This window comes from Macaca thibetana, chromosome 7 (genome assembly GCF_024542745.1).
Source record: "Macaca thibetana thibetana isolate TM-01 chromosome 7, ASM2454274v1, whole genome shotgun sequence".
In the NCBI taxonomy this organism is placed as follows: Eukaryota; Metazoa; Chordata; class Mammalia; order Primates; family Cercopithecidae; genus Macaca; species Macaca thibetana.
In genome coordinates, this window is record NC_065584.1 from 133,905,230 (window position 1) to 133,917,841 (window position 12,612).

Genomic DNA, 12,612 nt, shown 5'->3' on the forward strand with positions numbered 1-12,612 from the left:
TTGTTAACATTGCCTGCACATGAAATCATCTGAGGCACTGAGGAGCTTTAAACATTACTCAGCCTAGATTCTAATTTAACTGGTCAGACATGAAACCTGAGCATTAGACTTATGTTTGGTATTAAAGAAATAGCATAAACAGGAGGGAAATAAACTTGCCTTATAAAGCTTATTAATGTAGAGTAACTGAGGACTTTGGTCCTGGCACAAGAATTTGGCATGTGGCTCAAAGGAACAGAAAAGAATATTAAAATGTAAATGAATGGGTATTTCAAGTAGGCTATAAGTGGACTATTTAATAAATGGATGATTTGGGAAAAAAAAAACCCATCATATTGGAATACAACTATGCTGCTTATAACAAAGAGTTAAATTAAATATGGAAATTTAAAAATACTAGAAAAAATGTAGGTATTTTTATAATCTTAGTTAAGTCTTGACAAACACACCACAAAACTGAAACCCTAAAGAAAACATAATTTAAATGAACAAAGTAAAAAATGTAAATTTATCTATTGAGACAACACATGATTAACAGTAAAAGTGAGAATATCTGTAGTATACATAAAGACAAAAAGGATAAAAATTTTAAAAAATCATTATTTTATAACACGCAAATGGAAAAAGGACTTAAGTGTGTACCACTATAACATCAATCTATAAATCAAATGTTACTAAAATAACATTTAAAAATAAATAAGTAAATCATTAGAAAATTCTGCCTAATAAATAACTTAATTGATTTTTGCTACCTATTCCATTTTGCAGTATACAAAAACTTTACTTACTAGTTGTTATACGTTCTTGACTGTCTGCAATTCTTTCCTTTACTGATTTTGCAGGTGCTTTTTTGCTACCGTGAATAGTGGTTGTGGAGAGTTCTTTCAGTTTCCAGTGGGTCCAAAAGCCTTTTTGAGGTTTTAAACCTGTTAATATAAAATACATATTTAGCCAAATAAATTCGGATTTTGAAAATACCTTTTAATTTGTCAAAGCATTTTTATGATAATTATACATTTCATCCTCACAACAAAAAAGTTCCTTTTTTGTTCCTTTTAAGCTGTGTAGGATTAGATAAGTCATTTAACCACTCTAAACATCTGTATCCTCAGCAATAAAAATAAGAATAATATAAATTATTTTTAAATATATGTAAAGTATGGTAAATGGGAAAGCACTACACAAATATGAACTAATATTATTATTATTATGTTAATAATTATGACTATAAACTATCATGCTCATAAATGTAGCCAATATTTTCTCAGCGGTGAGTGTTCAATGAGGATTATTCACTAGACTGGGCCATCAAATTACAATTTTCTAAATGTTTTTAGATACAGTTATCACTTATTTAGCAGAAGACTTCAGTTTGATTCACTTGAGTGCTTCTAGATAGATTGCCTATGTTTTAAAATATTGTGCATTAAGAGAAAAATTGAAGTATAGCAAGGCCAACAGATCAGCAGATTGAGTTTGTAAAGATGGTTTATTAGTCACAGTTCCCAAGAGTAGGGGGATATCATGCCACAGGGGGCCACATGGGCAAGCCCTGGGGCCAGTCAGGAGACAGAGAAAGAGGGGATAACTGTGGGTAACAGTCTTTATTGTGCTTTCCTTAGGAAGGAAGAGGCAAGGCAAGAAGGCCTATGGTTGACTAGTTTTAATAATTTCAGCAGGCTTAAGTGCGTAGGAGCTATGCCTAGTCTGGTACCTAGTCCCAGAGCTAAATAAAGTAAGAGCCAAATAAAGGAAATGGTTGTGTGTGACCTCTGAACTGGTTGGTTTAAAAATCAAAAAGCATTTAAAAAACATGCTCATGGGCAAGTTGCCTCTAGGAATTAACTAACCCAAGGAAGTGCAGTCCTTCTAGGGTCATCAAGGTCCCAGATGTCCAAGTATCAGAATATAGAAAATAAAATACATGGTTAATACTGTCCAGTATTGAATAAACCCTACTTGGTCCTGATATATAAAGAGAGAGAGGGCGTACTATGTACCAAACTATGTGCTGGACACACGGGGCACAAAATTCATTTAAATCTAGTCCCTGTCTGCCATCAAGGCAGATGTGAAATTATTTAGCATAGTGCCTGATCCACAGTAAGCACTTAATATAAGTTAGTTTTACTGTTACTTTTTTTTTTTTTTTTTTTTTTTTGCAAATTAGCCACTGGTTGATATCTGACTACATTCCAACATTATTTACAAGTTTTAATTAATACTGGTCACAAAACATGAATTGTTCCAAAGAATGACATTAATATAGAGCCACAACATTTGAAATTTATATTTTCACATTGCCAATTTTTAAAAACTAAACTCTAGTAGGATCTATTCAAGCATTTCCTAGGAAATTGTTATCCTATGGGATTTAGAAACAAATGGTATATAAAATAAGGGAGCTAAAAACCTAAAATGTCTTTGCAATTATTTGATAACTTACATATATTCTAATTTTCATTTTATAAAATTTATACAGACATATAATTTAAAGAGTGAAACTATATGTCAAACTATTTGTTTAATTTCCAAAGTCTCATAGTTCCTCACATATCCCCAACACTGCATCTTGCTTTCCAGAATCAACTATCTTTATTTGGGACCCATAACCATAACAGACAAAAAAGGGCTATATTGTTAGATTTTGATGTGTTAATTTTAGGCATTATCTATTGACGTCCAACTAGGGAAGATAAAAGATTTAATGATCTTTCACTATCTTATCTCATTATCACCACATACAAGCTAACTTCCTATTCTTTACATAATATCAACTGTTATAATTTTCATTGTGTGAATATCAGCATTTACATTATTATAACTACATAAAATCTTGTTGACAGCTAAACTAGTTCTCTCTTTTTGAATATACAGAATAATGTGGAGAATTGAGACTTTAAAAATGAATCTGCTATGCTTATTTTCTTAAGAAAATTTCTTTATCTGAAGTTAATAATTGTTGGATGTTTTGTTTTCTTATGTTCTATGTACTTATAATTAACTTAACTCCAAACTACTCCCCCCACTATTGTCTAAATTGCTTTTGAATATATTCAGATGCATCAGAGATTCTTTCAGTTTAATATTCTTGGAGACATGTCTCCCAAAGCCTGCCAATGTGCTCAAATCTGAACAAATTTTTTCATTAGGCTTGTGCAGTTATCATCTAGGGAGCTCCCTTCACCATTATTTTGGGGATTCAATTTACATGTCCCATGTGTTTAAGCCTCCAATCTTTGACTCTCATCTTAACCTCTTCGTTAATTTTTGCCTTATTTTGGTGTTTTTTTTCCTCCCATAACTTGATGAGAAAAGATGTATATAAGTTAACAATGTCTTTAGTTCATCCTTACACTTACCTGACAAATTGGTTGGGTCTAGGGTCCTAGGTTATAAATAGTTCTCCCTTAGAATTTGCAAGACATTGTTCCATTCTCTTCCTTCTTTCAAAGTTGCTGATAAGAGGAACGATACAATTCTGTTTCTTAATCCTTCTGTTCTCTGGGAGTTTTTTTCAGCATTTGCTTTTTGTTCTCTGGGTTCTGAGGACTCACAACAATTGACTGTGGCATACAGCAATTTTTATCCATTGTCCTAAGCACTAAATAATCTCTTTCAAACTGGAAACTCAAGATTTTCAAGCATGGAAAACTTCTTGAAATAATTCTTTGATTATTTCTTACTTTTCTTTCTCTCTGTTCTCTATTTGAATATAATATAGAGAATTGAGATGTCAAAAACAAAAAGGCTTCTAAAGGGTTAGTTTCTTCCCATTTGAGATGGATGCCTAAATAGATCACTGGCCTTCAGTCTTTATACTTTTTTGAAAATACACATTAAAGGCCATAAATTACCTTCCAAGAACCTTAGCTGTCATCTTATATATTTTGAGACATAGTATTTATTCGTCAACTTGTTCAAAACTAGTTTCTATTTCTCTAATTTCCATTATGATTTCTTCTTTGAAGATTGAGTTAGTAGGCACATATTTCTTATTTTATTTTTTCATTAACTTTTAAGTTCCAGGGAACATGTGTGGATGTGCAGGTTTGTTACATAGGTAAACACGTACTATGGTGATTTGCTGCACAGATCCCCATCACCTAGGTACTAAGCCCAGCATCCATTAGCTGTTCTTCCTGATGCTCTCCCTCCCTCTGCATCCCCCAAAGACCCTAGTGTGTGTTGTTCCCCTGCATATGTCCGTGTGTTCTCATTGTTCAGCTCCCACTTATAAGTGAGAACACGCAGTGTTTGGTTTTCTGTTCCTGGGTTAGTTTGCTGAGGAAAATAGCTTCCAGGTCCATCCATATCCTTGCAAAGGGCATGATCTCATTCCTTTTTGTGGTTGCATAGTATTCCATGGTGTATATGTACCGCATATTCTTCATCCAGCCTATCATTGATGGGCATTTGGGTTGATTCTATGTCTTTGCTATTGTGACTGTACTGTAATGAACATACATGTACATGTCTTTATAATAGAATGATTTATATTTCTTTGGGTATATACCCAGTGATCGCAATGCCTCTCTAGCAAGGGAACAGAACTGGGTGGAGGCTGAGATAGATGAGCATGTTATTAGGCACATATTTCTTTTTATTATTATTATACTTTCAGTTCTGGGGTACATGTGCAGAACGTGCAGGTTTGTTACATAGTTATACACAGAGGAACATATTTTAAATTTTCAACTTACATAAAGACATTTCCTATTTTTTGGTCATAGTTTCTAACATACTGCATTGCATTCAATGAATGATTCCATATGATTTAAATCTCTTGAAAGCTGGAAGTATTTGATTTTTGACTGAATATAAAAAGAATTTTTATAAATATTTTGTGTTTGAAAGTAATGTATATTTTTCAATTGTAGTGTTCTATGTGTATACATTACTTCATGCTTGTTAATCATGTTATTTAAATGTTTATACCTGTCCTAGGTTTCATTTTTTTGCTTGCTTCTTCTATTAATTACTAAGAGTTGTACATTTCTTTCTGAACTATTTTTTGTCTTATCATTACCCACAATCTTCCAGAATTATTATGGCTATGCCAATAATTGAGATGATGTTCTTAGGTTCATACAAATTCTTTGATGAGGTGCCTATTCAATATTTTTAAAATTATTTATTTATTTAACTTTACATTCTGGGATACATGTGCAGAATGTACAGGTTAGTTACATAGGCATCCATGTGCCATGGTCGTTTGCTGCACCTATGAACCTGTCACCTAGGTTTTAAGCCCTGCATGCATTAGCAATTTGTCCTGATGCTCTCCCTTCTCTCACCTCATCCGTTACTCCCTCAACAGGCCCTGGTGTGTGTGTTTCTCATCCCTGTGTTCATGTGTTCTCATTGTTCAACTCCCACTTAGGAGTGAGAACATGAGGTGTTTGGTTTTCTGTTACTGTGTTAGTTTTCTGAGGATGATGGCTTCTAGCTTCATCCATGTCCCTGCGGAGGACATGATCTGATTCTTTTTTGTGGCTGCATAGTATTCCATTGTGTATATGTAACACATTTTCTTTATCCAGTCTATCATTGATGGGAATTTGGGCTGGTTTCACGTCTTTGATACTGTGAATAGTGCTGAAATAAACATACACGTGCATGTATCTTTATAATATAATGATTTATATTCCTTTGGGTATATATCTAGCAATGAAATTGCTGGATCAAATGGTATTTCTGGTTCCAGATCCTTGAGGAATTGCCATGCTGTCTTCCACAGTGGTTTAACTAATTTACATTCCCACCAACAATGTTAAAGTCTTCCTACTTCTCCACAGCCTCACCATCTGTTGTTTCTTGACTTTTTAATAACCACCATTCTGACTGGTGTGAGATGGTATCTTACTGTGGCTTTGATTTGCATTTCTCTAATGATCAGTGATGTTGAGCTTTTTTTGATATATTTGTTGGCCGCATAAATATCTTCTTTTGAGAAGTGTCTGCTCATATATTTTGCCCACTTTTTGATGGGGTTGTTTGTTTTTTCTTGTAAATTTGTTTAAGTTCCTTGTATATTCTGGATATTAAACCTTTGTCAGATGGGTAGCTTGCAAAAATTTTCCCCCATTCTGTAGGTTGCCTGTTTGCTCTGATGATCTCTTGCTGTGCAGAAGTTCTTTAGTTTAATTAGATCCCATTTGTCAATTTCAGCTTTTGTTGCAATTGCTTTTGGCAATTTCATCATTAAATCTTCACCCATGCCTGTGTCCTGTATGATATTACCTAGGTTTTCTTCTAGGGTTTTCATGGTTTTTGGTATTACATTTAAGTCTTTAAGCCATCTTGAGTTAATTTTTATATAAGGTATAAGGAAGGGGTCCAGTTTTAGTTTTCTGCGTATGGCTAGCCAGTTTCCCCAGCACCTTATTAAATAGGTAATCCTTTCCCCATTGCTTGTTTTTGTCAGGTTTGCCAAAGATCAGATAGTTGTAGATGTGTGGTCTTATTTCTGAGGTCTCTATTCTGTTCCATTGGTCTGTATGTCTCTTTTGGTACCAGTATCTTGCTGTTTTAGTTACTGTAACGTTGTAGGAGAGTTTGAAGTCACGTAGTGTGATGCCTCCAGCTTTGTTCTTTTTGCTTAGGATGGTCTTGGCTATGTGGGCTCTTTTTTTGGTTCCATCTGAATTTTAAAGTAGTTTTTGCTAATTCTGTGAAGAATATCAATGGTAGTTTGATGGAAATAGAATTGAATTTACAAATTACTTTGGGCAGTATGGCCATTTTCACGATATTGATTCTTCCTATCCATGAGGATGGAATGTTTTCCCATTTGTTTGTGTCCTCTCTTATTTCCTTGAGCAGTGGTTTGTAGTTCTCCTTGAAGAGGTCTTTCATGTCCCTTGTTAGCTGTATTCCTAAGTATTTTATTCTCTTTGTAGCAATTGCGAATGGGAGTTTATTCATGATTTGGCTCTTTGCTTGTCTATTGTTAGTGTATAGGAATGCTTGTGACGTTTGTACATTGATTTTGTGTTCTAAGACTTTGCTGAAGTTACTTATCAGCTTAAGGAGTTTTGGGGCTGAGATGATGGGGTTTTCTAAATATAGGGTCATTCCATCTGCAAACAGACATAATATGACTTCCTCTCTTCTTGTTCCATTTAAATATTTCACCCATTTTTAAATTGAGATGTTTGATTTCTTTTCAGTGAATTTTGAGTTCTTCATATGTCTCGATACAAATCTTTTATTATAAATATGATATGCCAGTGTTTTCTTCCAGGCTGTGAATTTTCTTTAGAAATGTAACAGAATTTCTTAATTTTGATTAAATCCAGTTTGTCAAGAATTTTATTTTATGCATTATGCTTTTGGTGTCTTAGCTAAGAAATTGTGCCTAACCTAATGTCACAAAAATTTCTTTCATGCTTTCTTCTAAAAGTTTTATAGTTTTAAGTTTTATACTTAGGGTTACAATCCATTTCAGTTAATGTTTGCATAGGTTAGAAGATTTGAATCAAAGTTTATTTTTCAACTTATGGATATCCAGGAGCTCCAGGACAATTTTTTGAAAAGACTACTCTTTTCCATTTAGGAAGATCTCAGCCATTATCTTCTCAAATATTTCTTTTATAATATATTCTCTCTTTTCTCCTTTAGGGATTCCAATTACATATATGCCTGACAGTTTGAGGTTGTCTTACAGCCCTTGAATTCTCTGTTTTGTGTTTTTCGCTCTTTTTTCTCTTTGTGTTTCAGTTTGGGTAATTTCTCTGATCTATGTTCAAGTTAATGGATTCTTTCCTTGGGTGTGAAAAGTTTATTTGATAAGTTTGTCAATGACATTCTTCATCTCTGTTCATGTGGTTTTCATTTGATCCTTTCTTAGAGTTTTCAATGTCTCTGCTGAAATTACACATCTAATTATGCATGTTATGTACCTTTTCCACTAAAACCTTTCACATATTAATTATGGTTATTTCAAATTTCCTGTCTGATATTCCAATATCTGAGCCTTACCTGAAACTGATTCTGTTGATAGCTTTTTTGCTTGACAGTGTTTTCTTTTTCTATGGCTTTTTTGCATACCTTATAATTTTTGTTGAAGACCAAATATACTATGTAGTATAGTAAAGATGAGGTAAGTAGTTTTCATGCCTGAAAATGGGCTTCTTCTTTTGCTCAAATTTAGTGTGAGATACTGACCAAATCTAGTCTAGAATGAACTGTGTTTATGTTTTCTTGTTGCTGTTACTACTTTTAGTACTGCATATGCTTCGAATTCCTCTTAGAATGGGAACTATTTTTCCAGAAGTGGTTTGTTGTGTTTGTCTGTTTGTCTATCAACTTTAGATCTTCTTTTTGTGCCTTCTCAAAAACAGTATTTTTATACACTGCTTTCCCCTCTCTCAGAAATAAACTGCTGATATTTGTTAGTTGATGTTTGTTAGATGGGTGGCAGTGGTATATCCTCCATTGCCCTGAATCAGCTCAGTGATGGGCTATGTTCCTGGGTCTTGGAATGGGGTCTTCTCAATGATCCAGACTTGTCCCAGCTATAGCACACCTCTAATATTTTGGACCTAGTATGTAGTCCTGGCCTCACAAGTAAAGGGGTTTTTTCTCTGCTTCTTTCTTGTAGGTAAATCAGGTCTTCACCAGTTCTTTTTTTTTTTTTTTTTTTTTTTTTTTTTTTTTTTTTTTTGAGACGGAGTCTCGCTCTGTCGCCCAGGCTGGAGTGCAGTGGCCGGATCTCAGCTCACTGCAAGCTCCGCCTCCTGGGTTTACGCCATTCTCCTGCCTCAGCCTCCCGAGTAGCTGGGACTACAGGCGCCCGCCACCTCGCCCAGCTAGTTTTTTGTATTTTTTTTAGTAGAGACGGGGTTTCACCATGTTAGCCAGGATGGTCTCGATCTCCTGACCTCGTGATCCGCCCGTCTCAGCCTCCCAAAGTGCTGGGATTACAGGCTTGAGCCACCGCGCCCGGCCTTCACCAGTTCTTTAAGGACAACAGGGTTTGCTGTCCCCATGCCACGACTTAAAAAAATTTTTTTATTGTTATTTTTTACATAGAGTAAGGGCTTTATCCCTTTCCTTCAGTGACTGCTCTTCCATTCTCCCAGACATTCTCGGGATTGTCACACTATTCCTAAGCTTTCTTATGAGGTCCATGGTGTAAAAACATACATGTAGGGCAACTTCTCTTTTATCTGCACACTAACCTATGCTCAGCTTCTAGCAATTCACTAAAAATTTCTGCTAAATTGTTCCTACTTGATTTATGGCAAAGTACTGCATCTCCTCCAGGTAAACAAGGCTTGCATCCCCTCTCTGCTTGGAGGCTACTTTTTAAAAATAGATTTTGGATTGGTGCCTACAACCTTTGATGGGTTCAGGAAAGGTTTTGAAATTGCAGATAGTTCAGTGTTTTTTGGTAGAAGTGAGGGAGCAATATATTTTTAGCTTTCTAAATCCTAGGCAGAAGCCATAAGTAATGGCACAGATTTTAATCTTGCTTTTTGTAAGGCTAGGATGTGGAATTCAGTCATAAAGCTTGTGACATAGTCTAGCCAGTTATACAAAACCTTAAGGTTGTCTCTGTGGTGGGCAGAGGTAGCCTTCAAAGTCACCCATGTTCTAATCCCCCAAAACTATGAATATGTCTTGTTATATGGTGAAGGGTACTTAAGGGAGAAGACAGAATTAAGTTTGCTAATTGGCTGACCATAAAATAGGGTGATTATCTTGTTCAGGCAGGCTCAATGAATTCACAAGAATCCTTAAATATGGAAGAGAGAGGCAAAGCAGTCAGTGTCAAAGTGATGTGATACGAGATCAGACACTTATGGCTTTGAATATGGAAAAGGGCTATGAGGCAAATACAGGGAGTGTTTAGAAGCTACAAAGAAACAGATTCTCCCCTAAAGCCTCTAAAGGAACACATCTCTGTCAATATCTTGATTTTACTACAGTTGGACTTCTAACTTCCATAACTGTAAGATGTACATTTGTGTTGTTATAAATCACTAAATGGCAACTTGTTACAGCAGAAATAGAAAACTAATACAGCCTCTCATGATCCTTTTTTTTTTCTTATTGTGTATAAGTCACTTAGGCAATGAAAATTTCAGTTGTGAAAAAATGAACAAAAACTAAAGCCAGTTGTTAACGAAATTAATGGAACTCAGTATACTGTAAAGAGTCTAAGATAATGATTACTTCATCCTGAAGAAGACTATATGATACATTAAAGAGAACAATGAATATAGTATTTTAGATCTATAATACAAACATTTCGGCAACAAAGAAATAAGAAAAATATGTTCTATAAAATTCTTTCAACAAGTGCTGTTGCCAGTGCAAAATAGTCACAAATGAAAGATAAAAACCTATTTGGGTCACAAATATAAGTTGAGAAAATCATTTATGAGAATTAGACACAGAAAACGTGATTCTTGATGGATATAAACTGTTAGAGAAAGCAGTGTAAGAGAAATCTATACAAATACATTAATGATTAAATAAATCATAGAGGCTTTACTGCAGCTACTATTGCCTTTGTTTTCAATTTAACTTTTCATTAATTCATATAAATATTCAAAAATGAACAAATCATAAATGTATAGTTCAATTAATTTTTTACAAATTTAAAATATAGTGCTCACATAACCAGCACCTAGGAGTCCTCTGTTCCAGTTACTACCCATTCCAAGGGTAACTATTAGTCTCACTACTAACACAATACATTAGTTTTATAGATGTTGACCTTTATATGAACAGATTCATACAGCATCTACTCACTTGTGTCTGGCTTTTTCTTTTTGTTTAACTAAGTGTGTGTGACTTATCCATAATGTTGTATATAGATATAATTTGTTCACTCTTATTTTTGGTAATATTTCATTGTATGAATATTCTGCAATTTATGTAAACTTCATATTACTGATGGACATTTTTAAAGTTTCTGTCTTGATGATTATAGATAGGCCTGATATAAACATTTTGCACTTTTTTCGGTGTACAGAAATAGGCACATTTCTGTAGGGCATGTACCTGGGAGTCATACATATTCTGTGCCAAAAGTATGCATATGCTCGGCTTTAGTAGATATTGGCAATTGTCCAAAATTATTGTATTAACTTACACTCTCACCAGCAATGGTTATCTTTTATCTCAGAAAATATAGGTTTGTGTTTTTATAGGTTTTCAGGATGGCTGCCTATGGATGTTGAATGCCAGTATTCCTCAGAAAGATTAAAGTTACAGGTTGATGGTCATGACCTGAGTGAAAAGCTAAGGGAATTATGCTCAAAACTGTTGGAGAACACTGTATTAGTTCATTTGATATGGCTATGAAGAAAATACCCAAGACTGGGTAATTTATAAAGAAAAAAGAGGTTTAATGGACTCACAGTTTCACATGTGGGAGACCTCACAATCATGGCAGAAGGCAAAGGAGGAGCAAAAGTAGGTCTTACATGGCAGCAGGCAAGAATGATCATGTTCAGAGGAACAGCCCTCTATAAAACCTTCAGATCTCAGGAGACTTATTCACTATCATGAGAACAGCACGGAAAAAAACCACCCCCATGATTCAATTATTTTCCACTGGGTCCCTCCCATGACACATGGGATTATGGGCTACAATTCAAGATGAGATTTGGGTGGGGACACAGCCAAACCATATCATTCCACACCTGGCCCCTCCCAAAACTCATGTCCTGACATTTCAAAATACAATCATGCCCTTGCAACAGTTCCCCCAAGTATCAACTCATTCTGCCATTAATTCAAAAGTCTACAGTCCCAAATCTCATCTGAGACAAAGCAAGTCCCTTCTGACTCTGAGCCTGTAATACCACAAGCAAGTTAATTACTTCCTAGATAAAATGGGGGTACAGGCATTGGGTAAATACACCTGTTCCAAATGGGAGAAATTGGCCAAAATGAAGGGGCTACAGGCCCCATGCAACTCTGAAATCCAGCAGGACAGTCAAATCTTAAAGCTTCAAAATGATCTCCTATAACTCCATGTCTCACATCTAGGTCATGCTGGTGCAAGAGATGGGCTCCCATGGCCTTGGGCAGCTCCACCCCTGTGGTTTGGCAGGTTACAGCTTCCCTCTTGGCTGCTTTCATGGGCTGGCATTGAGTGTCTGTGGCTTTTATAGGCACATGGTGCAAGCTATCAGTGGAGCTACCATTCTGGGGTCTGGAGGACAGTGACCCTCTTCTCACAGCTCCACTAGGCAGTACCCCAGTGGGGACTCTGTGTGGGGACTCTCACCGCACATTTCCCTTTCACACTGCCCTTGCAGAGGTTCTCCATGAGGGTCCACCCCTGCAGCACACTTCTGCCTGGATATCCAGGCATTTCCATAGATCCTCTAAAATCTAGGCAGAGGGTACCAAACCCCAATGCTTAACTTCTGTGCACCCGCAGGCCCAACACCATGTGTAAGCCACCAAGGCTTGCACCCTCTGAAGCAACGACCTAAGCTGTACATTGTATGTTGGCCCCCTTTTAGCCATGGCTGGGACACAGGGCACCAAGTTCCAAGACTGCACAAAGCAGCAAGGCACTGGACCCAGCCCACGAAACCACTTTTTCTTCCTAGGCCTCCCAGCTTGTGATGAGAGGGGTGCTGT

The 12,612-nt window shown here is 35.9% G+C and overlaps 2 protein-coding genes across 3 annotated transcripts in view; both read right to left on the reverse strand.

The window, feature by feature from the left end:
* COPS2 (COP9 signalosome subunit 2) overlaps positions 1-12,612 on the reverse strand; it is a 495,307-nt gene that overhangs the window by 398,320 nt on the left and 84,375 nt on the right. The gene's annotated exons all lie outside the window — the stretch shown is intronic.
* FAM227B (family with sequence similarity 227 member B) overlaps positions 1-12,612 on the reverse strand; it is a 283,220-nt gene that overhangs the window by 194,268 nt on the left and 76,340 nt on the right. For both annotated transcript variants that reach the window (XM_050797198.1, XM_050797197.1), the window contains exon 11: positions 789-926. In XM_050797198.1, the coding sequence (XP_050653155.1) occupies positions 789-926 (138 nt within the window). The remainder of the gene's footprint in view (positions 1-788; positions 927-12,612) is intronic.